Raw genomic sequence first — 27,755 nt, forward strand, 5'->3', positions numbered from 1 at the left:
AAGCATATGGATGTTTTATATCTATCACACAAGAGAGCAACATAAAATTGGAGCAAGGACCAAAGACCTAGCTGAACTACACAATGTACAGCTCAGCTGACATCTGGAAATACATCCCTTTACCTACACCAGCATAAGAATACAGGTATTGACACTAATATGTGTTACCATTCACAGTCCTAGATTATAAATAATTAATAAAGAGTATAAAAAGGCCACATAATTGGATCAAGAGTCCATTTAAATCCAGTATCTCTTTTCTAACAGCCACTGTAAGGCTGGGGAAGGGAGGAGAAGAAGAATATACAATACTTCCAGCCTTCCCCTTCACCCTTCAACCACCTTCTGGTCAGGGATGTCTCAAGTCAGATGTGGTTTCTGTGTACTTACCAAGAGATTTCCCTCCTGTCACCCAGTGAATGCATGATGAAGAGATGCAAAGAGAACCAACTGCACAAAGAACCAATTTCTTTTGTTTTGAGCTTGACTCCTACTAGTCTTGTCTGAAGCCATTTGATCTACCTATGTGAACAACTGTATCTACTCCCATTATAAAGTAAGCACAAAAGCTCCCTTATTACTTACTTCACTCAAGTTTAAGAATGAAGTTACATATGATCTACAAGTGACTCACTCACCAAGCTCGACTAACTTATGAAGCTTACCTACCTTCAGTAAGTCACGCCATACATTCTGTGGATTGTGTTGGTCACATTTGGACACAAGCAAAGAATCCATACTTCTTTTTCTTTGGTTTCTCTTTGGGTTTTGTTAGCTTTTTCTTTTTTTAAAATTTAAAATCACATACTATCATATAGGAAATGCAAGAAAAGCAAAGTTTTCATAAATACTTAGTACATGTCATGCACATGTTTAACACAGGATACAGGCTTTGTATTTTTCATGATTCTCACACTTTCTCCATAACAGGATACACTACTATGTCAACAGTGTGTTTGATAGAATGTGGAAGATTTAATAAAATCAAACCCCAGACTGTCTACTTACTATTTGTGATTTCCTTGGCATTGGTGCTGGTGGCTGGATTTGTGCCAAAGTATTTGTTGTAGAACCAGTCTGTGTTACTGGAATTTCGCATACAGAAGACGACTCTCCTGCTGCTAAGGTAAGTAAAACAAGTAAATTTTAGGCATGCTTTAAAAAAAAGTAACAGTGATGATACAAATTGAAACCAAACTAATTTTACTTTAAAGGATACAAATTATTTTAAATCCCATGAGTGTTTCATTTTTTAATGGTTCTTTCTAAATAACAAAACAGAATTTTTCTATCCTTTTGCTTACCAAAAAAGGTTTCTTTTTCCAAAGACAACTACCTAAGACCTTCAATACTGTGGATATGCTAAAAGAGAAAAAAGCCTATAAAACAGATGAGAGCAGAACCAAATATTCCATTTCCCCATTCGCTCACTACAGACTCTGTGCTTTTAGAACCCTGCTTTCCTAGTAAAGACCATCATTATCAAGATGCTGTATCCTTCACAGGAGACTCCTGACACAGATGGCAAATAGTCATTAGTAAATTCCCCTTGGGTATATCAAGGGGAAATAAAAAAGAATCACAGTAAGAACCTATGAACATAATATATACAATGGAAGGGGAAACTGGGCAGGAGAAATTCCACTACAACCACCACAGAATCCACACAAACTTTACTTTGGACTTTTATTGAGATGACATTATTGTAATATCGCAAAGTACTAGTTACTTTAAACAATGAGAAGTGCAGAATGAATATGAACTCTGAATAATGAAGTCTGTTCATTATCATGAAAAAAGCAGTATCAATTTGCAATTTAATTAAATGTGACACTACATGAGCTTTAGATTTCCAAACTAGAAACACATTTTTCTATTCTAAAATGTGTGTCTATTACCTTGTTTATGACACATGCAAACAAGAGAGTAAACTAACTAAAGTTTTCATAATGCATCCTTTGTTTGAGTGGGGTTTAGGTGAGGTTAGGAAAGCTAAAGCCCAACTGGAATTAAATCTTGCAAGGGATGTCAAAGACAACAAGAAGGGCTTCTACAAATACACAGATATCAAAAGGAAAATCAGGGAAAACGTGGGCCCATTGCTCAATGAGATGGGGATCTGGTTACACAGGACATGGAACAGGCTGAGGTACTGAATGCCTTCTTTGCCTCAGCCTTTACTAGCAAGACAGGTCTTCAGGAATCCTGGGTTCCAGAGACCTGGGGAAAATCTGGAGCAAGGAAGTGCAAAATCCTGCACCTGGGGACAAACAAGCCCATGCACCAATATATGCTGGTGGCCACCCAGCTGGAAAGCAGGACCAGAGGCAATGGGCACAAACCAAAAAACAGGAGGTGCTGCCTGAACATCAGGAAAACACTTTATTACTGTGAGGGTGACCCAGCACTGGCACAGGTTGCCCAGGGAGGCTGTGGAGTCTCCATCCTTCAGGATACTCAAAAGCCATCTGAACATGGTCTTGGGCAACTGGCTTTTGTTGGCCCTGCTTGAGCAGAGGCATTGAGCTAGATAACCTCCAGAGGTCCCTCTCAATGTCAACCATTCTATGATTCTGTTTCTTATTGCATGGCCCCATTATTTACATTAATTGGCCCATAACTCTGTTCATGCAGAAGAGCTTGAGGCATCAGGGCCTACACAGTCAAGAAGAGAAACAAGAATAATGCTGGTACTGACTGTATTTAGATATGTAAGGTAAATACCCGCCCCCCCCCCTCCTTAGGCTCTTATAATGATAGCTTAAATACAATAAAATACATCTTTAAATCACTATTACCGGTTTGTTGTAGAGACCCAAGTCCTCTGGACTGCCCTTTGTTAGTTAAGCCAGACGACTTCTCAGTCCTGTGCAGAAAGTTAGAAATTCATCCATTTAAGAACAAACAAGAACTTGAAATGCAACAATACAGAGTATTTTTCAAATTATAAAATTCTTGTCATGTCTTCAGTATATTCTGGTAACAGCTATTTGGCCTTTTAAAAATACTACTTTGCTTCCGTATTTTTGATTACACCAATCGTAAGTTGCATTTAATTTAAAAAGGTAAGGCAGAAGAATAACATAGGTTCAATTACTGCAATTTGTGTAGTGCAGATTTTCTTTTCCTAAGTTCTGAAATTCCTTTCACTGCTATTTTAAAATTCTTTGTTAAAATTATGTATCCGTATTAGTCTGTACATTACAGCAAGCTTCAGCAAGTTGCTTCTCCCTTTCACTTAGTATGGTATACTCAATCAAAGGACAAGAAAGGGAGCTCAAAGGTCAAAGGTTGTTTACCTCTTTAATTCACAAAGGGTCAACCATATATATTAGTTCTCACATATACACATACACATACATGTCCCTGTATCTTATAACTATCTAAGTTTGTATAGGGTGTACTCTGTCAAATTTTCAGTGTCAGAGAATCCAAAAACTTCTCAGACAAGTTACTATGATATTTCCCTATGCTTACTTTTGGAAAGCTTTCCCTAGGGTCTAACTAAATTATTCTTGCCAAAACTTAAACAAAAGTCTTCTTTTTTAGAGCTGTCATGAGATGCAAAAAGGAATGGCATAATCCAACACTTTGTAAATATTTGAAGACGTGTATCTATGCTACAATTTCTTTTTCAGAAAATGTATGAGAATCTTATTTCTTCCAAACTTTTCTCACAGGTCGTCTTTTCTAGACTTCTCATTACCTTACTGATCTCTCCTGGTTTCTGCCTCACTATTTTGTATCTTTATTTTACTGCAATGCCCCAAACTGAGCACAGTAGTCCAGCTGAGGCATTACTGATGTTGAGTCAATTGGAAGGATTAATTTACATGGTTTGCAGGCTATAATCAAACAATACTATTTCTCTTTGACTCTTCCACAACGGCATGAGTCGTCTGACTTACTTTTATTTATGATTCACTATGTCCTTGTAGATCCTTCTCTTAAGGACTTTTGCTTAACCATACTCTGCTGTTCTCCATGCTTCGTTTTTGTAGTTGATTGTTCTTAAGTAGTAAGCGTTGCTTACTGAATAACACCCCTCTTCTCCCTTGACCACTACTCCAGTTTCTCAAGGCTGCTTTGGATATAATCCCGTCTTCCAGTACACTTGTCCCTCCTAACTTTGTTTCCCGCAAATTTAAAACCGGTATTTTCTGTTCCACATCTCTCTACTCCTGCCATGAATGAAAATATTGAATGGAACTGAACCCACAGAAAGCATGTGAACAATAAATGGCACAATCAGACATAAGATCCTATTTTCTCTTCTTCATTATTAGATGAGAATTAGAAATGGATTATTCTTTGTGGCTTCTTATTTCCATCACGGCTAAGCATTCTGTAGATATTCCGCAAGTCATACAATCTTAAATCACTGGGCTGTCTTGTTTTTACTGTGTGAATCCTTGCAATCTGCTCCCTTAGTGTCTGCCTTTTGTTCATTCCCATACTCTAGAACACATAATTGCCAAAAATATGCATGCTTTATAGATGACTTCCATGTTATATACCATAAAATTGAGAAGTTACTAATAAATATGAAATATATAAAATACTAAAATGACATCAATTACCCAGGAATAGGCTTTCTTTGAGAGATTCTACTAGGAGGTTGTGGGGGCAGTGGTGGTGGGGTTGGCTTAGTTTGTGGAGGAGGTGGTTGCTGTTTAGATTGCTGGTTCAAAGCTTCAATAATGCTGGCTGTCTTTGCCACTGGAGGTGGTGGTGCTGGAGAAAGCACATCTATGGAAGAAAGTTAGACAGTGAAATGAATTAAATTTCTGTTTACCATTTTGTTTCTTGGGTTCTCATCCACAGGTTTTCCCATTACAGCATTTACCCCCATCCAAGAAAAATGCTTTACTAATGTACTCAATAACTTGAACAGAAAGCAATCCTCCCATTGGAAGGAGACCCCTTTGGAAAGAAGTCTACCTTTTGTTTCACCTAGTCAAGATCAGAGAGCTCACAGGTACTTCAATTCATTCAAGCATTAAAGTACAAGCAAAGAAAATTCTTACCGAAGTCAGTCATATTCTTGAAAATAGTAGCTCAGAATGTATGTAATAAAGTGCTAATATTGTTTGCTCAATCAAGGCCTTCAGTTTGTGTTTTACGGAAAAGTAACTGAGTGAATAATATCTGAGAAATTTTATTTAGAGGAACGTCTTTTCTTAAAATACTGTTACAATTAACATCTAACTTCACATTAGGTTTAGCAATTAATTAAAATTTCTACTGAATTCTTGAAACCACCACAACAGCAGCTGGCAATGCATTAAAACATCTTTTTGCATTCCTACGGTTCACAAGAATCAAGCACTATGTGGAGACATAGCCCCAGACCTACATGTAACACTCATCTTTACAACTAGTGAGAAATGGAGCATTGAAACTATATATACAAAGTGAAGAGCTCTTTAGCTCTAGTAATAGATAGTATTTCCTGTTGACCCTGCACTACACTATAGAGTCCTCACTGGAACATCAGAGAAGACAGTTCATACAAAGTTACTGGATGGGAACGATAGGCCAAAGCTACAGTCACCAAAAGAGGAAGTATGAGTTGTGGAAATGGAAAAATAAGCCAACTATGATTAGATACAGCAGAAGGGAAAACAGGGGAAAGTGGAAACATACTTGTAGATGTTACACGCAATGGCGGCACAGGGGGATGAATAGCTGGTGGATCTGATGAAGACCTCTGCCTGCTTATACTTTCCACTCCTAAAGAATTTGTCTTCCACATTGCATTAGATGAAGAAATTGTCTGAATACCACTGCCAAGAACTGAAGGCTGAACTAAAAAGAGAGGAAAATACTGTATTATTATTATTGCTTACCCTAAGCACAAAGTGTTAATATTCACACCCGTGCTTTTAAAAATGGTGCAGCTAGACCACTATATTCAGCAATAGGAACCACTGCCATCCTGCTGGAATGCCAGAGCAGAAATCAAGAGTCTGGTGTAAAAAATTACACAGAAGTTTCTGGGTGAAGTCTTACTAACACTTTACCTAAGTAAAATTTGTCTCCGGTCATTACTTTAAAATATGTCAATGCTTGAAAAAGCAGAAATTTCTCAACAAGATGACAGAAGGCAAGTCTTGCTACCTTCTTTAATCCCTGACTGATAGCTGTAATCTTCTCAGGTACTGCATGAAAAGGACCTCACTCTCGAGTGACCATTAGCAGACATTGCTGACTCAAAGTGAAACATCAGGTTTGAGTTGGAATTGACATAAAACTGTAATTCTGAATTTCACCCAAGCAAAAACCTATAATAACTACTCATGAAACAGTTACAAAGTATGACTTCTTCGGGGCCTCCTAAATGACTCCATTCTTACACTGAAGAGCTGCCTGCCCATTTCATAAAAACACACTACAAATTTTCTTCATAATGCCAATATTTAGCACATATCATGCCACTTCTCTCTACGCAGCACATGAGCATCATATTAAGAAAAGATGAAACAGAGTAAGGTATGAATAAATACTAGGTTGCAGGGAAAAGCATAAAAGGCTCAGAAGACTTGGAGAACAGCCTAAAGCTAAGAGGATAAATGAGTAACAATACACCATAAGCATAACATCAACAACATCAGCAATCAACAAGAAGCTAAGATTGATGATGCTATTATAGCTTTTAACTAAGAATATAAAATAATAGGCTAATACATTGCTAGAGTAAAGAATATGAGCTAATAATCTAAGCCAGGCAGCATGCTTTCTTGGCATGAGTTGCACTGTACTGGTGCCAAGAAGTCTGGGGTTGGGAATGAAATTAAAATGACACTCTTTGAAAAGTGTCATTTAATCAAGGGCAAACAGTGGGTAAAATAGTATGGTTGGCCATGATTAAAATAATATCAAAGGGTAAAACAGTCTTTTTAACTATACAATTGTATTACTAATTTAGAGATAGAATCTAACAGTTAAACAGACTATGCAAGCTCCTTGGTGATTTTTCCTGTTTGGTGAGGGAAACATTCTTTTCCATCAAGTAACAGAAGTGTCTAGATATTAAGCTTCGACTTCATGCAAAAATGTTAGACGAAAGGAATCCCACCTTGGTTAAGTTTTATATGCTGCTAAACTTCCCCCAGTCCCATGCTACTGTTCTCAGTTTTTCCACCCCCAAAAGAACATTTTAATCTGACTTTTATGCTGCAGCCATTCCTGTGAGAGCAATAACTGACTTTTCATATTACACGGATGTTCAATTTGCGATCTCGGACACAATCACTGGTGTATGGCATCTTGCATTCTGACCTCTGGACAGTGCTCCCAAAGGCAGAAGCCACTCATGTATGCCTAGAACATTCCCCACTCATATCTCCTCTTACGGAGTCTGAATTACAGCACCATAGAAAACCACGCGTTTACATAGTCATTTTTCTTGCATTGAACTTTACATAAATTTAGCATCAATGAAAGCTGCTGGATTAACAAAGGTATTAGAACAATGAAACACACCGAACATGTATGGTACAAAGAGGACTTATACAGATTTCTCTACGCTTCTTTAATATGATACAAAGACATTATATGTGAAGGTAAGAATGAAGTTCACAGCATCAGCTTTAATGATAGATTTTGCAAGCACACAACCCTTCTGAACCAGGATGATACATGTACATTTTACATTGCTGATCAGGGTATAACCAGTAATTGGCGGTTACATTTTCAGTCAGCTACCGGTTCTCTAAAATGATCCATCATGACACTTACACTTTCATTTCAACAACCTTGAAGCATACATTTATTAAGAGAAGACTTTGCAAGATTAAAACCTCTCAAGTTCTGCATACACTCTCCATTTGCCCAGGTCTTAAAACAATTTTCCACAGCAGCCAAATGCTATTGAAATGGTACATTTAAATTGAACTCTGACAATGACATCTTCAAGAAACAGAAGTGTGAGAAGATGGAATATAACAACAACAAAATTGCTGAACTAAATTGACTGCAGCCCTCCTTTTAGTAAATTGTTTAGATCTATTGAGGTTACCTGGGCATTGTCCTCCCAAACACTACTGTGTACTTTCTTGCAGGTATACTGAAAATCAAAATCAGAACAGGTTGTGCAGATTCACTTCAAGTATATAAAATGAAGTCATCAATAAACTGTTCCAATACTTACCTGTGCAAAGTAACTGTAAAAGAAAACCTAAAAATGTACCAATAATAAAAAAATACATTATGATCCCATTCTTCTAACGTACAATGATATTTTCCGGTGTTAGTACCTTTGCCAATATTCCTTGGAGGTAGCGGAGGTGCACTACTTGTAACAGGTACTGCAGGCTGAATGGGAGGTGGACTGCCACTGAGTATTGCTCCATATGTTTCGTTCTGTAATATACTCGGCATAAATCCTCTTTGCTTATCCTTAGCAATGTTCGCTGCATCTCTTGCCAAGGATGCTACATTAGGCTGAAGTTGGTTTGATCCAAGTTGATAGAAGCTGACAGGCCTATCCTCTCTCCGATTGGGACTGGGTTGCTTAAACACAATAACAGAAGTACTCACTCATACCACATTAGTTGTACTCATTTTGTTGATTAGTTGATAGACAGTTATTAGTTTCTAGAAAGAAAAAATGGCTTCTAAAATGCATTTTTGTTGCTTTTAATATGTAATTATTGTTGTTGAATGTTAATTAAAATAGCTGGCATTATAAATTCATGTGGTTAGTATAGGAATGGGTTGTAACAATTCACAGCGCAGAGAGCATAAATGTGCCTTTAGAAATAGCGTTAGATAAACATGTCACTGACGTACTGTCTGTATGAAATTAAAATAAGCATTTATAGTAATAGCATTTAGGCAGAATAAAGATTTATTCTAACAGTATCACAAATAAGCAATTGATTTTCCTCTGTATATATTCAATGCTTACTCTGGATTGATCATGTAGGGCTTTCAGACAAGTTACAGCACAGCATTATAGTTCAAAGATTTATGAGAATGATGTACGTCACAGCCAAATGCATTAACCCCTACCTTTACTTTGCCTCAGCAGCCTCACTCCTCACTGGCTGACACTCTCCATTCCCTGATCTCTCCACTGTCCTGGTTCTGGTATTTGTTTCAGCCCATACTTGCTTCTGCTTTCTAAACCAGCAGAAAGTTCTTTTTTGTTTTGTTGATTTAGCATTTCACTGGTTTACCAAACTGGAAGAGCTCAATACAGGGACAAACGTGTGCCAGAATGGAGGCAAAAGATGAGGTAGAACCAGGCAGCCAGGGTGTGCAACAGCAGCATAAACCAGTTGGACTGTCTTAGCCTTCTTTTAGGTTAGACTCTTTTTTATATGAAAAATTCTGGACTAAAAGAACTTCAATTTCAGACATGACCTTCTCTGATGAAGATTACAAAATCTATTCAATTGCTTTATGAGAAAGAGAGACAAGCCCAATAGCTTGACATCTATGAACAGAACTCTGATGTGATCCTAAGCAACAGCAGTATTCACCAATGCATTCAATGTAGTCACAGACACTAGTCTGTGATTAATAGTCTTTAATCTCCTTTCTAAAGTCCCTGTAGTATAAGCCTATTAATAGTGGGCAGTGAAGTAGCAGTTTCATTACTTTAGCCTCATTGCTAAGTAGCAGATAACTGCCTATATGAGATGGAGCTCAGGGACTAGACAAAAACAGAACACTCAACTGAAGAAGGCAACTGGCAACAACGAAAGAAGTGAAGGAAAAAACAGATCAAAAATACAAATTTAAAGTGTCCCAGAAAGGGACTTGCTAGGTATCTAGCTGTAAATTACCCAAAAGGTTTTACAGAGATTTCATTTTTTCCAGCTAAAACATAACAGAAAGTTTCAAGCTGCTTTATTCAAAAGGTCATTACCACTGTTATTATCTGAATGGTGATACAATATACAGGAATACGTAAATACCGGGATATAGTATGAAAGCTCACCCAGAAGAACTGAGTTTAGCAGCTCACGGATTCCAGATTCTTGCACAGATACCAAAATTCTCAAGAAAAATCTTAAGAAAAGTCTCAGAAGGTAGCAATTGTGCTTTGAAAGTGATGGCTCGTGATATGTTTTTTGTTCGTTGTTGCTAACTAGTCCAAGTCAAGCACCAGATGTAATAGCTACCTTGGACTAAAGAGACAGGACATGGGGAGAAGAATCCTATGCAGACAAAATCTTGCAAAAACGGTATTCTGCAACAGAGGAAACTTACTGATGTCAAAATTAGTCTCCAAAAGATTAAGCCAATTCAATGGTCTGATGACCTAGCATTTTTAAAGATGTTCTGTGAAGGCAAAGAAAATGAACCTATGGCTGTCAGGGTTTAATATTTCTGAAAACAAAGAGAAACCCAACACACAAGATTTGGTTTTATGTTATTAATTAGAGTATTAGTAATTCATGCTTTAGCTGAGATGGAGGATTTGCAAGAGAAGTATTAAAATGCTAAAACTTGCAGAAACAAAAAAGTCAAATTTCATTATCCAGAAGAGAAAGGGGTTTTTGTTATCTACTTTCAAGAGGAAAAAAAAAGGTTGTGCTAACATCTGAAGGTTAACTAATATAAAGCCTAATGCGTATTCCTTGCACTTTGTAAAGGAAGCAGAAAAGACATAAGCAATTATAACACTGCACACGCAACAAGGAAAACGTGTTCAATACTTCTCTGGAATACTTCAAATTATGAAAGTTTCAGAATGTCATTAGTCTTTAGGAGCCTATATGTCATTTCAAATTACTTGGCCCCTAGAAATACAAGCCAATTTTAAGTGCTGTTCAGGTATCAAAACATGGTAGTTTGTTCCCTGCCTGTATGTTTAGGTGCTTAAATACTTTTTGAAGTTGGTCCCTAAACTGGGAAATTAAATTTTGAAAATGCAATGAAGTTCCTATGCTACTGGAATACTTTGTAATACTTGTAATATGACCATCCCTGGAGATACTCAAAAGCCATCTGGACATGGTCCTGAGCAACTGGCTCTAGGTGACCCTGCTTTAGCAGGGGGTTGGACCAGATGACCTTCAGAGGTCCCTCCCAATCCCAACCATTCTGTGATTCTGGATGCAACAGCACCAAAACACCACCAGAAATTTCAGGTATGAAAAGGGAGAATACCAAAAATATTTTTACATGAAGATTCAGAATCAAGACCCTACCCTGCTATTAATGGACATAACTTATTTAATGAACTAGTTTAGTTTCACTAAAGACAAGCCAATGCATAAACTGTTTCAAAATTAAAGCCATCGACTGGAGCTCTTTCACAAACATGAGGAGATACTATAAGGTGCCTCTCTTTATAAAGGCAATTTTCCTAGCTCATGTTAGTTCTGCTTCACGGTCAGCAGATCTAAATATTCCTGATGTACTGAAACAAACTACTGACTCCATTAAAAAAGAGATACATCTGGCTAATCACAGTTTGATCATCACCACAGTCATATGTTTCATACCTTATATTAAAGAGGAAAAAGCAGACAAACTATAATTTAAGGAACTAAAATTTAAGCTGCTACATTTTACTACAGAACTTAATTTCACAGTGCCTTCATACCTACAGTAAAAAGTAGTGTTACTGAAATCATTATGAACACCATGCTTACATGTATATGTGTACAGAAAAATAATAAATGTATTGATACAAACCTGCAGCTTTTCATCCACATCATCATCACTTTCATCCAGATCTTCATGGAGTAACCGCCATTCATATTCTACATGAACATGAGAATTAAATCTTCCGGACAGTGCTTGAGTAAGCTAAAGAAAAAAAGATGACTGTTGACACCTATGCTATGTGCAGTACTTATTTTAAAACAATGTATTTAAAAACTGAACAAAACAACATACAGAAGGAACCTTGGTTTCTAAGTACAAATATTACTTTTATTTTAAAAACAGATGTCAGTAATCTGGAAAGTTACTGCACTGGAGTAAGTTTAAAGAATTCAGCTCTGTGACCAAATACAACACAAATAAATCAAAAGCAACTAGGCTTTTCATTAACCACTGTAGGTCCATTCTCCATTTTCTGACAACCACCACATCCTATTTGCTTTGATCTAGAAATTGCAAGTCAAAGAAATTAACTGCACTGGCATTTTTTTTTCAGACTCACTTAGCAAAAAGCCTTGACCCCACTAATCCATTTCTCTTGCTTACTAGAAGTAGTGATGGTAGCCAACTTCTCATAGAATCACAGAATGGTTTGGGTTGGAATGGACCTTTAAAGTCCATCTAGTCCACTACCACCACCCCCTCCTCCCCTGCCATAGGCATGGACATCTTCCACTAAAACAGGTTGCTCAAAGTCCCATCCAACCTGACATTGGACACTTCCAATGATGGGGCATCCACAACTTCTCTGGGCAACAAGAAAATGGCTGTCATCCATGGCCTTCACCCATAATAAGTACTTTAGTGATTAGATTTCAATGAGATGTCAGATACTCAGAATCACAGAATCACTTAGGTTGGAAAGGACCTTTAAGATCATTGAGTCCAACAGCAAACCTAACACTGACAAGTCCACCACTAAACCATGTCCCTAAGCACCACTTCTACACAGCTTTTAAATACTTCCAGGGGTGGTGACTCAACCACTTCCCTGGGCAGCCTGTTCCAGTGCTTGACAACCCTTTCGGTGAAGAAATTTTTCCTAATATCCAACCTAAACCTCCCCTGGTGCCACTTGAGGCCGTTTCCTCCCATCCTATCGCTTGTTACTTGGGAGAAGAGACGGACCCCCACCTCACTACAGCCTCCTTTCAGGTAGTTGTAGAGAGCAACAAGGTCTCCCCTCAGCCTCCTTTTCTCCAGGCTAAACCACCCCAGTTCCCTCAGCCGCTCCTCATAAGACTTGTGCTCTAGACCCTTCACCAGCTTCGTTGCCCTTCTCTGCACACGCTCCAGCACCTCAATGTCTTTCTTGTAGTGAGGGGCCCAAAACTGAACACAGTACTCAAGGTGCAGCCTCACCAGTGCTGAGTACAGGGGGACGATGACTTCCCTAGTCCTGCTGGCCACACTATTTCTGATACAGGCCAGGATGCCCTTGGCCTTCTTGGCCACCTGGGCACACTGCCGGCTCATATTCAGCTGGCTGTTGACCAATACATCGTCCTTTTCCGCCAGGCAACTTTCCAGCCACTCTTCCCCAAGCCTGTAGCACTGCATGGGGTTGTTGTGACCCAAGTGCAGGACCCGGCACGTGGCCTTGTTGAACCTCATACAGTTATCCTCAGCCCATCGATCCAGCCTGTTCAGACCCCTCTGTAGAGCCTTCTACCCTCCAGCAGGTCAACACTCCCGCCCAACTTGGTGTTGTCTGCAAACTTACTGTGGGGATCTTACTTGTGGATCTGGGACTATTAGCTCAAACAGAATCATACCCTGGCCCCAAGAAGTTTAGCAATTCCAAAGCATCTAAAAAGAAATATAATTTTCTTCTTAAAAGCATATAAGTTGATATAAGCATATAACTATTTCTAAGCGTACAACTCTTCCATCTAGAATATATTCATTGAATATTCAACTGTAAACTGTTAAATATTCAGACATGATTCTGCTTAGAAATGCACAAACACACAGAAAGATGCAACACTTACCAACTCTTCACAGTGAGTATGTTTTAAACGTTTAGCTATATCAAGTGGCGTCTCTCCTGATTCATTAGCTGTATTACAGCAAGAAAAGAAAGTTATGATGATAGGTGTCACTATTAACATGTCCATTACTAAAGATAAAGACAAATCTGTAGCTACATAGTGAAGTACTAGACCAACACACTCTAAAATTAATCTCTTTCCTTCATATGTAGGTCCAACTCATACCAATACTCTGAACATGACAAGCAGTAGCAACTCAACATGCCATATATATGGAATCGTAGGCATGAAATGGCAGTATATAACTAGGCAACAAGATATCAGTTAAAAATCTTGGTACTTACTTATCTAAATTTGTGTAAAAAACAAGTGTAATGTATAAGTCAATTTTAAACTTGAAATAAACTGTGAATATTGGGTTTTTTTAATAATGAAGATTATATTCACAGAATTATGATAAACAGTTGAGGAGAAAACGCACTTATTCCACCTTCACTGTTTCTTATCTGAAGCAGTGACAAATATGAAATTGAAGTACACATTACCCTTTTACCTATTTCAATAGAAGCCTTTCCTCTCAGCAGCAGTTTGAGGCACTCAACGTTGTCCGTCAGACAGCAGTAATGCAGGGCTGTGCTACCTTTACATGTTTGCTTATCTAGATTGCCACTATTGGAGTATAAGAAAGAAGAAAACTGATTTAGTTTCCTACCCTATATTAATAAACCTCTCTTATTATTAGATTTTAAAAGAATAAAATTACATTTGCAATACTAGAATTAGTTTTAGTACTTGTATTCATTTAGTATTTGTATCACTTGACATAAAAGCAGCATCAATAATATTTTAATAGTTTTCCATACACTTACCTGTTCTGCACTAAAAAGTCAACTATATGAAGGGATGTTCGATCAACTGACCTAACAGCAAGGTGAAGTGCTGTTTCATCTTGCTCCTAAGAATAAAACAAAAGAACACATTTGTTTCTTCTGATCTACAGAGAAGCAGAAATTTTAGTAAGACATACATTAGATCAAATAAAACATTTAATTTCAAAATATTTAGACATGCAACCATTAAAATATTTGTGAAGACTTTTACTGCTTCCCTTTCTTTCCTTTAAAGTAAACAAATGGGTTGAAAACTAATAGATTATTGGATGATTTAATGTTTAATGTTTTAATACATTTAAAATATGATAGTATTTGGAAAAATTTAGATTAAACTATTTAATATCTTCTTTTGTTATTGTTAAATTACATCATTAAAAGGACAAGTGTTCAAAACTGTTTCAAATAAGAAAAAAATAGTCCTTTTTAATTAATGAAAACATATTGCACTTATAACAATTTGTCTGATAAAATTTACAACACTTACATGGCCATTGGCCAGTGGAATTTTTTCTGTGAGATCCACACCGTCAGCATATACTTGGACTAATCCAAGAATGTCTCTTGATTTGACTGCTTCACAAAGAGCGTGCAATTTAGCTGCATTGTCAGCATGCTTCTTCCTTGCATATTTTCTCTCAATATACTTGGCAGTAATATAATCTTTTCTTGCATTCCTGAAATTGAATATAATTTATTTCTATAACTTTTAGCAGAAGATGCACATTAGGATTTCCATAAATACATGCAAGTAATTTGAAATAAAATCTGGGAAAGACTATTTTTCATTCATTATGATAATTTTTGTTTTTAAATAGGCATGTAAGCCATGCAGTCTCGTATTTCCAGTATGAAATGTAGCTACAGAAGATGAATCAAATATCCAGTACAAAGACAGACTGTGAATTTTCCCTTCGGAACTCTGGTGTGAAGTTGAGATCAAGATTACCAAGCTCTATGTACGAAAGGTACATCAAAGCTTCATAATGCTGGTTTGCTAACAGCAGCCTTGCAGGTTTGTGTTTACCTGACTTGTACTCCTACATATGCTGGAAAGGGATGGAAGGCATGGGATACAAAAATCTGTCTTATACCTCTGCACAGACTATCCAGGCCTTGGATCTGTATTCACAGCAGTTAGTATGTTCTGTAAAGCAACTCTTCACCACAACTGTAACAGGGAGGATGTAATGGATTTTTTAGTTTCGCCTCTAAACTGAGGCGAAAACTTAGTACACTTGAATCAGCACATGAGTTATCACTTTTGCTGTTGATACCCAGCTAACAAATGGCTACTCCTCTTCCCATCACAGCAAGACAGGAAGTTGCATGCCTCTCAAAGGCGTAACTCCTTACCAGCTCTTGGGATGTATACAACACTGCACAGAAGACATTTAACAAAGCCATACTTCATCATCTAGATGCTATATAATGAGCAAAAAGAAAAAAATCCAAGTAATAATAAATTGAATCAATGGATAGCTCTTGTTCATAAAGCTATGTCCTAAAACATGACAGTATTCCTTCATAGTTTTAAAAAAGTGTCTGTCTTCAGGTTCTCATTTCATTAAAAAAGCCCCAAATTCGATACGTAGATGTATCAAACTAAACGATTTTTTTTAAAATATCAATTTTTAGAAGTCTTCTTATACTATTGATTTAGCATTCAGTAAAATTAATATTAATATTCTATATTATTACTGATAGTGGTAGTCAAAAATTATTTAAACTGCACGGTTTAACATTGGTTCTGTCAGAATGGTGAAAGTCCAGATAATGTAAAATCAGCTTCATCCAAAGCCAATTCTTCTGGGTTTGTTTCTGCATCATTTACTAGGTCTTTTACGATGGAGTAGTATCCAGCCAAGTAGGCAGCTGTCCTTGCTGTGTCTCTGCCATCACTGTTCAGTGGTTTTGAGGAATTCAGTTATATGTTCTGTCTTTATTCCACATAGTTACAGACTTAAGTCCTAGGTGTAGTTTCTAAACACTAGGTGTTCAGTATCTTTCAGGCAAAGTGTACACCTTACTTCAGTTTCTATTTTGTGTTTAAATAGCACAAAAATAATAGCTTTTTTTTTTTAATCCCTACCCTTGCGTGTCTTTAAAATTCCCAACAAGTCATGTTTAATTTGTTTCTGTCCCCCAAATTATGATTCAGAGAGTTGGTAAAATAATCCTTATTAGGGAAGGTATGATCAGATAAAGTTCAATAAAACACATGCAAAGCATCAGAAAAAAGGTTTACTCCTTGGCTATAAGGCTATATATAAGACATATATCTTCCATGGCCTGCTGGTGCAAACCATAATAGCACAACCCGTTAGCAATATTAAATTAAACGCCTGCCTTTTTCAGAAGTAGTGGCTCTTTACTTACATATCGCTGCTTGGATTAGGTTTGACCATCTCATCAACTGGCAGACAGAATTCCATAATCTCATTAAACCCAGCATTCCCAATATTCTTTGCAAGCTGTTAAACAAAAAAAAATCCACAGCTCACTTCAGAAACATGTCCGGTTATTGGCCATGCACATAATAGTGGGAGGACAAGGGAAAATGGGGCTTGGGACTTTTTAGTTCTGATTCCTAGCTCTGCTACTATGTCAGTGATCGGGAACAAAGTACGTACCTTTTTGAATGTCAGTTTTCAGCTAGGATTTAATACACAAACAAGTAACTGCAGAATAACCCATTAAGACACCAGATCATACAATAAATGCAAAATACTTCATGCTGGGTAAGAACACACATATGAAGTGTCACAGAGCAGCTGATATATGGTAACTTCTCTGTGTAGCAAAGCTGGATACATTTTTTTTCTTTTGAGGATTAAAGTTCTCCTCTAAAATAATGCTAAATAATTAATGGAATAAGTACTTGTGAAGTCCTTCAATTTTTAATCCGAGAGGCACATTTATATGTCAAACAGCTGTGCTCCTTTAAAAAGCAACCAAGGGTAAAAAGGTTTGGAAATACAAAAAATATGAAGCCTCTACTAATTTGAATTTTAAGATCAGGCAAAGTTTACAGTAAGACACTATGTTCCAGGAGCTTCCCTGTAACTTGAAGAATTAAGCTTTCTTAAATTATGTTTATCCAGAGGCAACTTTCAAGATTGGAACAACATTATCATTAAAGTGACAAAAATATACTTGTGTTGGAAGTCTTTTATAGTACTATTTTTAAGTTAATAAAAGCAGTTCCATTACCAGAAGTTCAGATGTTCCCAGCACATCTAATGTAAGTGATTGCATTCTGGAATAGTGAACACCAAGTTCTCTATGGATTCCTGAGCATTCAATGCAAGTTAGAATTCCCAAATTTGTTGAAAGCCACGTAGGATCTGAAACAGAAAGTACCCACAGAATTAAAATTTGTTCAGGTAATTCTTTTATTGTAGAAATTGTAGTATACAGAAATGAAATTCTGTAAAGTAAGATTCCTGTATGTGAATTATCAGTTTTTTTAATTTATATCTTTACATTTACTGTATTGGGAAACACAAATCAATGGTTTTTTTTAATGGTGAAAGAAGTGAAGATGCAAAATTTTTTAATCATTTTTAAAATTTTTTTTAAAGGACATTGCTATCCAAGTGAGCTGCTCAAACAGTCCAGTTTGTCATTCTCCACACGGCTTTCAGGAACTGCATTTTTCTACCACCGATGCAATGGTGTCACATTCTCAGCTGGGGCTATAGGTGCAGTTCAGACTGAAATAACAGTGCCTACAGGGTTGGGGTTTTTTTGTATTTCAAGTATAGACTTCAGACTCAGTGAAGCAGCAGTGATTCTGAAGTATACATACAGCACTGCACTACAATGGACTCTCACTCAACTATTTCAAAGATACTAAGGCTCATCCCTCTCCTTTTGTTACCCTTGCTTGTCTTTTCTCCTGGTATTTTGCATTCTTGCTGTAACATTCCCTCATCTTCCAGACAAATCATTAATTTCTGAAGATTTAGACAGCTTAGAAATTAATTTATTTGATACAGGTTTGGTAGTAGCTGTTTACAATCTTCTCCTTTAAAGACAACAGGATTGACTCTTCCCATAGTTTTATACAGTATCTATTGCTGGAAGTTACTATTGATTTATAAAGTGCATACAGCTTCAGAACTGATGTTTTCAGCTACAGTTTCAGATCAAAAAATCTTAAGTCCTGCAGTGCCTCTGTAACATAAAAGAACACAGGAAACAGCACTATTTAAAAAATAATTTGAAGAGGATTAAAGTAGAAATTCATCGATCGACAAAACCAACACTGCAAAAACTGTGAACCATAGTCAGCAGGTGCCTTCTTTTCCAAATAAGCACAGTCTTAAACATATTCATATAAGTCAAACATAAAAGTTAAAAGAAAAATTGAGGTTTATTAGGAAAATGCTTCAAATATCTTACTGCTGTCCAGTTTTACCTAAATCTTATGTAAAATATGGGCTAATAAAATAAGTTCAATTGATTTATATAAGCAACAGTTTCAATTAGCAAAATACATGGGAGAAAAGTAAGCACTTTTTACTAACTTTTCTCCCCACTGACAATATGCATATAGCAAATCAATCTTAGTAAAGTAGTGCAATTAAATTGTTAGCACATTCTACTATGTGTATAATCTTTGTGAGATAAGGAGTAAACATGAAAGCATAAAACATCAGCTTAAATACTCTCATGAGACATAGAATTTTTACCAATTAGAAATATGTTTAATTGAGTCACCTTGTGCTCCACAGTCACAACACACATCATTTCCAGTCATCCTCTGGACTTCAGATATAATTTCTTTTGTCAGTTCCTGGACAATATTATTTTCTCCTGTGTTATCATCTCCTTTGAATGCATTATTTAAAGCTTCCTCTTTGCTGTTTTGTAGCACAGATGTCCATCTAAAATGGCAGTAATATTTTGCTATTAAATGTTTCGGCACTTCTAACGTTCAAGGTAACGTCTCAGTAGAACACCAGTATCAAAAATCAAATTAGCAAAGTAACTCACATTTGACATTCCTGTTCGTCCTCTGCTTGAAAGTGGTACGTTCTGTCGTCTGCACAATAAATAATTCACATACTGATTAAAAAAAATGATTGAAAAACTGATTTTGCAGAAATCTCTCAGAAAAATCTAAAATTAATTGATGTATGACTCCTGAGGTCTCCAATCTCATCACTGGAGTGTTGACAGGCAAAAAGTCTATTTAGCAAGTTTCACTCTTACTACCTACAGTTCATCTATGTTTATACCTATGATTACACAAGGTGGCTTGTTGCTCTTTAAACAGAAACTGTTTTCTTCAATGCTGTGCTTCTGTTGCATAAGCACCAGAAGAGCATAGTAATTTATCCATCTTCTAGATTTAACCTCAGTAATCACAAGTCTAAAGTTCTGCTGGGGGTGAGGGGAGTGGTGAGTAAAATATAGAGTCCATATTTGAGTTTATCTGCATATGTAAGAAAGATAAAAAGTTTCCAAATGAGCTCTTAAAACAACAGTAATCAAAAATGGCAAAACAAATTTGCCAGACAAAGTCCGAACTACTATCAGAATAAGCCCCAAGCTGTTTCAATTAAATCAGGCTCAAAAATTTCAATTTACTACTACTTTTGTAATTCTAAGCATTGTTATCATAGTGTACGACTAAAGAAAAAAGCATAATACATTTTAAGTCTATGAAACAAATGAGATAAGATATAGTTTAATGATTGAGTTGGAGTTAAAATTAGAATAGTTGATAAGAAGAACAGAGCTAAAGCTACTGGCAAAAAGATATTCTAGGCTGAAAATTCCTAAAGTTTGAAAAATATTCAGGCAAAAAGGTATTAAAAGATAGTTTCAAACATGGGAAATATTAAGAGAGTGAGGATATAAGAAAGGACAGAAAGGGAAGTGCTAGATATTCTGAATAAGAGATTTTATCTTGCCATGATACAGCAATTTGCAGTTTTTAAAAAACAAGGAATGTTTTTAAACTCTAGTAAAACAAAATGAAAAAGTGATCTGGAGAAGGCTAAGAGGCCGGTTATGCCTCGTCATATGTATGATGGGTCAAACGATAATGTTGTGATAAGCTGATATTGGGCAAAATGTGATGTGGTCATCAACAAAGAAAGAAAGTGTAAAAGTAAACAGGGAAGACCACTTGCTTGTGCAGAGATGGAAAAGCTGTATATTCCATACATGAGTACTAGTCTATTAAAATAAGTAGCATATCTTACATTTACAAATACAAAAGAACTTTATGCTCCGATAAAGGAACAAATGACAAATAGATTTACATTCTTCTCACCAAATAATTTCAGATATATATTTTAGTAATATATTGAGTCCATAAATATAATACTAAAATGTCCCAGTGAGAAAACAAAGGAAACCTGCTACTATACAATGTTGTATCATCCCATTCAGTTCCCAAAATTATTCAGTTTTGGTGTTTTTAATATGTAGACTCTTTATCTCACCTTTGTATGTATTATGAGATTACAAAATTAAAAAAAGTTTTCAGTATTTTCTTCCCAGTTGCATAGAAACCACTATGCTTAGATTTTAAGAAGTTTTGTCATGGTTTAAAAGCTTCTTTTCATTTTGTACAAAAGTCATAACTTTTCAAGACAATCAGCTATGACATTTTCAATATAAAGAATGATGTCACAGAAAAAGCATTGTTACTCTATTGTAAGGTAGCACAAAATGATATAGAAAGGAGTAAAGACAGCTTTAAAAACAAGTGGTTTTCCAAAGATACAGGTACAATTAGTTGCATTATGCTAAAATAAATGAAATGGTAAATTGTCATAGGAAGGCCATTTTATAAAGGGAAGCATTCTACAATTGCAAAAATGTTTAAGTGGGTTATTGACACATCTACAGAAATAATGCAAAACTCTCTTGATATTAGCTGCAAGTAAAAAGACCTAAACAACAAACCTACGTGATATGAGGTCAAAACATTTTTTCTCCTCTGGGTTTGTTTTCACTTGGCAGGTTAACAGATTGAGCTTTGCTGGAGGTCGGTTAGCCTATTTGAAGATAAAACATACACATTTTAGTATATTGATACTGACTGAGCCCTGCAGTCCAGAAACACAGGATAACATCCCACTGGCCAAAAAGCCTTGACAAATAGCTGTTACTTTAATTTTCAAGGTACTCAGATTTTGATTTATGTTTTCTTCTGCATCATGGTTTGTAAACTTCATTTTCTTATATTGGGCTGTTTTGTTCACTGATAACTGGATAGACACCAGAATTTTGAAAGGGGAGAGGGGTAAAATCACTTTAATTATCACTACTCCGATCACCTTACCAGTAACACTTATCTGAAGGAATCAGGTATGACAAGGAGACAGATTGATTTTACCTAAGTTTAATCCTCCAACATTTAGACATTTAGTTTAAAAAAATTAGTTGTCTAGGTTTTCAATAATCAAATAATTTTACTCCTGCTAATGTTTTTAAAGAAAGCCTAGATAACCAGTTTAGAAAAAATGCTCAATTTTTAAACCAGTGAAGGGACACTTTAAAGGAAAATAAGTTTGCACAGAGAAGTCTTGCAACAAACATATGCAAAACTAAATTGGAGATAGTTTATTACTAAAAAATGTAGTGAAACAAAATATAGCCTATAATGATATACATCTTCTAGTCAAATTCCTCTCAGCTATTTCAGTTCCTTATTGAGTAGAAAGTGGCAATGTTTTACTAAAAGCAAAATGCACAAGCAAACTTCATTTTGAAAAAGTCTCATAAAGGCTACAAAAACTTTTAAAATAGCATCTCTGCAGTAATCTCTTCTTTCCCTTAACCTGCCTGTCCTGCAGACCTGAGGTAGGACCTAGAAAGACATTGTGTTTGCAAACTTGATTTGAGGAATGGCTTGCACTTGCTACAATGGATAACTAGTTTCACTCTTGTTTTAGAATAATTAAAGCAGATTTAACTAGAGAGATTCTGCTCTAGACAACAGCATCTGAAAAACAGTAATTTAAATCATTAGGAAAGTACTATTACAAAGATAGCAATATACATAAACACATAACCACACTTACTGTTGCGTTCTAACAATTTTAATCTACCAAGTTGCTAAAACAAGATTTAATCATCTAAACAAGAACTATCAAATGAAGCTGAACTACCACATAATGTAATTAACTTGCAATGAATCATAAGATATGTAGACCTTCGCAATCTCTTCTAAATTTATTGATGAAAATATTTCATTCAAAAAAGAAAGGAGAACAAGTCTGAAGAGTACAGATCTCCTTGAAACAATCTCATAAAGCAATGTAGCTGACCAAAAAAGAACAACATCATCATATCTGAAGACCAGTAAAAAAACAAAACCATGGAGAAACTTAAGGAGGGAAACAATTACCTTTTTTCTTTCTGTTTTAAAAAAAAAAAGGGGGGGGGGGGGCGGAAATAAGCATAGTGTCCTTGAAACAGCACACTCATGTTTTGCCCGATGTAAGCAGTAGACATAACAAAGTCATGCATGCTTTGAAACAACAAACCTGCAGGTCACTTGCTGGGCAATGTAAAAGAAATTGTACCCAAGAGAGGTTCTGGAGGCAGCAAGATGACAATTAATTGACAACCTCGTTGTATACTCTGCCTAGTAAACAGCTTTTCAAATTCCAGACGTTCCTTTTAGTAGTAACACTGCATACAGTTTTCATTATTTTAGCCTATCAACAAGAGTTCTTTTTAACTAGAAGCATGCAAGAAAACATTTTGAAAACGCTAGCTTGGGCCCATTTTCTCAGTTATATTTAAATGTACTTAATATCTATAGCACTGAAGTTTCCAGTGTTTACATTCTTAATGTAACTGTCCAAGAAGTGTCCAGAAGCTACATATCATGAAAATACAAAATAAAGCAAACAAAAATCAAAATATAAGTATTTGGTAAACAAGCCACTGGGCAACTCATATATACCTTTCTCACAGGCTCTATGAGAATGTAAAAATGCAAGTAAATTCAGGTTAAGCAAGAATCCACTTGCTCCAGGACTTTGGACCTGAAGCGCATTCAGGACCTAACTAGTTTTCTATAATTTACAAAAAATGAAGCTGTAAACAGATCCACTAAAATGCTTGAGAGAGCTCTGAAGAACCATTATACACAGAACTCATCTCCCTCAGTAGGAGAATGCAGCATAAGAACTCTGAATCAGGATCTGAGAATCCAAAGAAAAGGCTGCAACAACTTAAAACACATCCTGGGCCAATGTGCTCATCTTGGAATCCAAACATATTCCAAAGCTTTTAACTGAGGACCTCCTAACCTCAAGTCAAAATTAACAAGGGTATTAAAAAAATTCTGACACCTTCACATGTGGCTGATACCACCTCATTCATGCTTCTATCCTAGAGCCAAATAACAGCCCTCCCCCCCACCTCCCCGGCATCTGCCCGTTACTTGGTGGACAACACACTCCCACGACATGGCAGATGATGCCTGGGGAGAAGTTAGCGCCACAAGACGAAGTGAGGTAAGGCTGTATAAATTCCTTAGCCACACTAGGCTGTAGGTGGATCTAGACATTTGGCAGGATTAGGAGACACTAGAAGTAGAAAATGGTAACAAATGTGTAACTGCTACTACCGTATTTGTTTGAAACCTCTGAGCTTTTTTTCTTGCTCAAGTCCCTGATTAGACAATTAAATTTCACACTACTGCTGAATTTTTGGACACCCATGTTAACACATCAACACCCTGAAAAGATGTGCTGCCACCTTTCATGCCATACACGCAGACGTCAGCATCAACTCATGTTCCTTCCTGCAGAAACAGTAACCCTCTATCCTGCAAAACTGACTTATAATCTGTTCTGGCAACAATCAGTAAGTGTAGGAATCAAAAGGTTAGGCCTCTAAGACAATACCAAGGAGTGCCATGATACAGAGCTGATTTTTACAAAAGGCACAAGCAAATGTGTCCACTTACTTAGCAGACTGGCTGGCTGATTTCATCGTGCATTTTTTCTGGGTATCACAGTGATTTACTTAAGAATCAAAAGATTAAATCTGATTCTTTTGCCTTCAGATTGTCCTGTTAATCATAATGGTAGATTAAAGTTTCCAGCAGTAAAGAAAGAACAACAACAAAAAGATTCCTTGATATTCCTTGATTATATTGCTTTTTTTTGCAGACAACCAGCAAATTCCATTTAAGCTCTTTAAACACAAATCAATTTTGTGGAATTTGAGGTTCCTCAAATGTAAGTTTTTCCCTTGTGACTTCTTGATCTGGAAACCACTTAGGGATTCCTATTTACATGGTTCAATCTGCTTCTATCATTGTTTTTTTCATTCACATGCGTTAAATTGCAGTCAGGTAGATGTCATAAAATTTCCAACTGCTAATAATTACACAAAGGAGCAGCGTCTGGTTTTCCATCAACCATTGCCTTGCACGTTGCTCTATGAATGCTAATTTCTTTGAAGCTTTTAGTTGTCTAGAAGTATAACTTCTGTACATACGCCAAAGCAGACACGTGTATTCAGCATTACAGCTGGGTGACTGACAAAGAACCAACCATACTTTCCCCATCCGTATCAGGAGAGCACTTCGCAGGCAAGTTTAAGTCAGAATACAGCATGTGCAACTGCCTGAAGATAGCTGTTCTGGAAACTAACTAAAAAAACAGTCCCTCATAAATAGAGGCTACTCAAACAAAAAACAGAAAGCCATGAAGAATACTTTGCGTTTAGAGGAAAAAGCATTGACAAATTTGAATTTGACCAAGCAAAACTGACAACTGAATTTCTGAGAGATGGTTCATTTTGATGAACAGCTGGGAAGAGAGAATGACATGTCATATTTGAGAGACCAGGAGATACCAATCCTGAGAAATCTTGGAAATCAACGTTGCTTCAGTTCAGAGCAGCCCAGAAAATTCTTAACAAACAGAAATTACTTCTACCCATTCCCATGTATATAAAACAAGCATCAATTTTTTACACAAAACTGCTATCAATACATAAGGGGAAAGTGAGCAAATAAGTAAAAATACTTTTTAGGAGTGTATTTTAAACAAGAAGGTAATTGTTTCTTTTGTAATATAAAAAGCTCAAGACCAAACCTGTGAAACCCACATAACTAAACCCACATTTAAGTATCTACCTTAGCAACTGATTTCCAGCTACAGCTCCACTGATTTCAGTGGGAACTTACTGCTTCTAAAAATGTTAGACCATCTGGTAGACAGCTTATAAAAAAAAGAAGAACAACAGTATCGTGATAGACTCAGTAACTGTACTTGCATGTGAAAGTTTTAAAATTCTGCTCTACAAGTGGATTTTGTAGCCTCTGCCAGCTCTGAGCTGCCCTAGCTACAACTTCTACTGGTACCACTACTGCTTGTCCAATGCCAAATGCATTTACAGCACACGGAGACACCAGTTTAGAATAGACTTTTCTCTGAGAAGGACGCCCTCATATGCACTCAAATGAGAACAGTGATAAACTGGTGGACAATCCCAAAGCCATAGTAATGGTTCTACTTCGCAGGCCTGGTTTTGCACTCCTCCTTAACTCCTGGTTGTCAACTCAGAAGGCAACAGCTTGTGGTTAGATGCACAAATGAGAGATTGATTAATTTTTGCTGCCAGGGTCAACTTGTAGTCATAGCAACAGGCATAACAGGATGAAGAACAGAACGGTTCATAACAGGATCAAGAAACAGGACTGTTTATTAGACCAAGAGTGGGAAATACTGTCACTGAGTTGATTTTTGCCTTAAGAAACTTTTTTGAAAGTTTTGAGAAAGCAATATAAAAAGAGAAAAGTTATGGGAAAGCAAAACCAGCTCAGTTCAAAGCCAAGTGTAGTAGGTCCAAAATATGAAAGTATACAGTTTTAAAAGTATAAATATAATAAGTTTTTTAATGCATTTCAAATATTGGTAGCCAAGAAAGAGGGACTTCTAACTCTCTATCTCTTGTCATTCCGGTAGAAGTTGCCTTCAGAGTTGATTTTCCCCTACAGCTATTCCCCAGGAAAGCTACCTTTGTAACAGATTACCCATAGAGCAGCAAAGGTGGGGGAGAGAAGAGATTCAGCATTCTCTCAGTTTGTCTTGTAAATATGAAAAGTTGTTTAACCCGTATCTAAAAGATGGCTTAATGCCCAACCATATCTTTCCAAAAAAACAAAGTTAGAATTTGTATTTTTAGATAGCCTAGTACAATATGAACACTTTACATGAACTGAGTCATTAAAAAAGCCATTTTTTTCCCATTAACAGTCATGAGCATTAAAACAGTTGTATTTTTAGATACTGTGTATGTCTTGACATATTTCTGAAAGACTGCCTTAAAAAAATGTATCCATCATATTCAAAACACTGCATCAGGAGTCTAGCTAATTCCAAATTATAAATATAGAGCAGCATAGCTTGCCTTTTTGTATTAGCAACCATGTACATAAAATACTGTAAACAAATACTTACTGTACCATGGGAAATTGTAAGAAAACCATTTTTAACTGAGCACTTCCTTTTCTGCCACACTTTTCTGATTCTAGTTTAAAGGGGGGGAAGAAAAAAAAAAAGTGTCTCAGTTTTAATACATTTAGTATTACATTACTTCAGCTCTTAGGACCTAATTTTATTTTTTTTTTCAGTAGAATCCAGCAGTACTTACCCATCACTTTTCTTGTACAGACTACCATTTCGTTCAGTGCCATGTTCCTTGTTTCCCTGAGGCTGATGTAAACTGTAAGCTGTACTCTGACGAATCTGAGAATCCTGAAATATACAGAACAGCAATTTGCAATGCATTCCACCATTTCAACCAAAATATCCCCCCTATTAATGAGTTTCAGAGCCTTTCCTTCCTGGTCTAATCCTACAGGCCAAACAAAGCACATTTTTCCTCCTCAGTGAGAGAGAACAAGATCCATTTCTTTTTTCAGATGGCACAAAAAACATTTGAGAAGTAGCCATTATCAGCACCTGCCAAAATCCTCTTACTTGCTTTTATTTTAGCTTTGCTATTGGCCTTAATATATGGGGGTTTTAACCCAAAATTTAATTGAGCAGCGGGCTTTCCAACTCATGCAAACACTGCAGTGTACAAACACTAAAGATTATTACCACATGCAATTCCTAGTGCACCCTTCCATTATAAAAAGATTACATACATAAATTTGAAGAAGTGGTCTTTCTTGTGGAAACTGAGTCAAGTTATTGTCTGAAAAGCAGAAGAGACCTCCTGGAAACATAGTTCAGGAGGCATACAGGAA

The 27,755-nt window shown here is 36.4% G+C and overlaps 1 protein-coding gene across 12 annotated transcripts in view; it reads right to left on the reverse strand.

The window, feature by feature from the left end:
* Nucleotides 1-27,755, reverse strand: part of ASAP2 (ArfGAP with SH3 domain, ankyrin repeat and PH domain 2) — a 94,267-nt gene that overhangs the window by 6,630 nt on the left and 59,882 nt on the right. For 3 of the 12 annotated variants that reach the window (XM_030036999.1, XM_030036997.1, XM_030037002.2), the window contains 18 exons: nucleotides 27,155-27,258; nucleotides 26,962-27,031; nucleotides 21,438-21,525; nucleotides 19,508-19,556; nucleotides 19,232-19,398; nucleotides 17,720-17,853; nucleotides 16,886-16,980; nucleotides 14,994-15,183; nucleotides 14,486-14,571; nucleotides 14,170-14,285; nucleotides 13,617-13,684; nucleotides 11,656-11,769; nucleotides 8,259-8,514; nucleotides 5,647-5,808; nucleotides 4,581-4,749; nucleotides 2,799-2,866; nucleotides 1,009-1,121; nucleotides 391-405 (listed from right to left, as the gene is read on the reverse strand). In XM_030036999.1, the coding sequence (XP_029892859.1) occupies nucleotides 391-405; nucleotides 1,009-1,121; nucleotides 2,799-2,866; nucleotides 4,581-4,749; nucleotides 5,647-5,808; nucleotides 8,259-8,514; nucleotides 11,656-11,769; nucleotides 13,617-13,684; nucleotides 14,170-14,285; nucleotides 14,486-14,571; nucleotides 14,994-15,183; nucleotides 16,886-16,980; nucleotides 17,720-17,853; nucleotides 19,232-19,398; nucleotides 19,508-19,556; nucleotides 21,438-21,525; nucleotides 26,962-27,031; nucleotides 27,155-27,258 (2,064 nt within the window). Of the gene's footprint in view, nucleotides 1-390; nucleotides 406-776; nucleotides 938-970; nucleotides 1,122-2,798; nucleotides 2,867-4,580; nucleotides 4,750-5,646; nucleotides 5,809-8,258; nucleotides 8,515-11,655; nucleotides 11,770-13,616; nucleotides 13,685-14,169; nucleotides 14,286-14,485; nucleotides 14,572-14,993; nucleotides 15,184-16,885; nucleotides 16,981-17,719; nucleotides 17,854-19,231; nucleotides 19,399-19,507; nucleotides 19,557-21,437; nucleotides 21,526-26,961; nucleotides 27,032-27,154; nucleotides 27,259-27,755 lie in introns of those variants that run through there. The other 9 variants (XM_030037004.2, XM_030037003.2, XM_030037001.1 and 6 more) reach the window with 7 other exon arrangements.

This window comes from Aquila chrysaetos, chromosome 15 (genome assembly GCF_900496995.4).
Source record: "Aquila chrysaetos chrysaetos chromosome 15, bAquChr1.4, whole genome shotgun sequence".
Taxonomy (NCBI): domain Eukaryota; kingdom Metazoa; phylum Chordata; class Aves; order Accipitriformes; family Accipitridae; genus Aquila; species Aquila chrysaetos.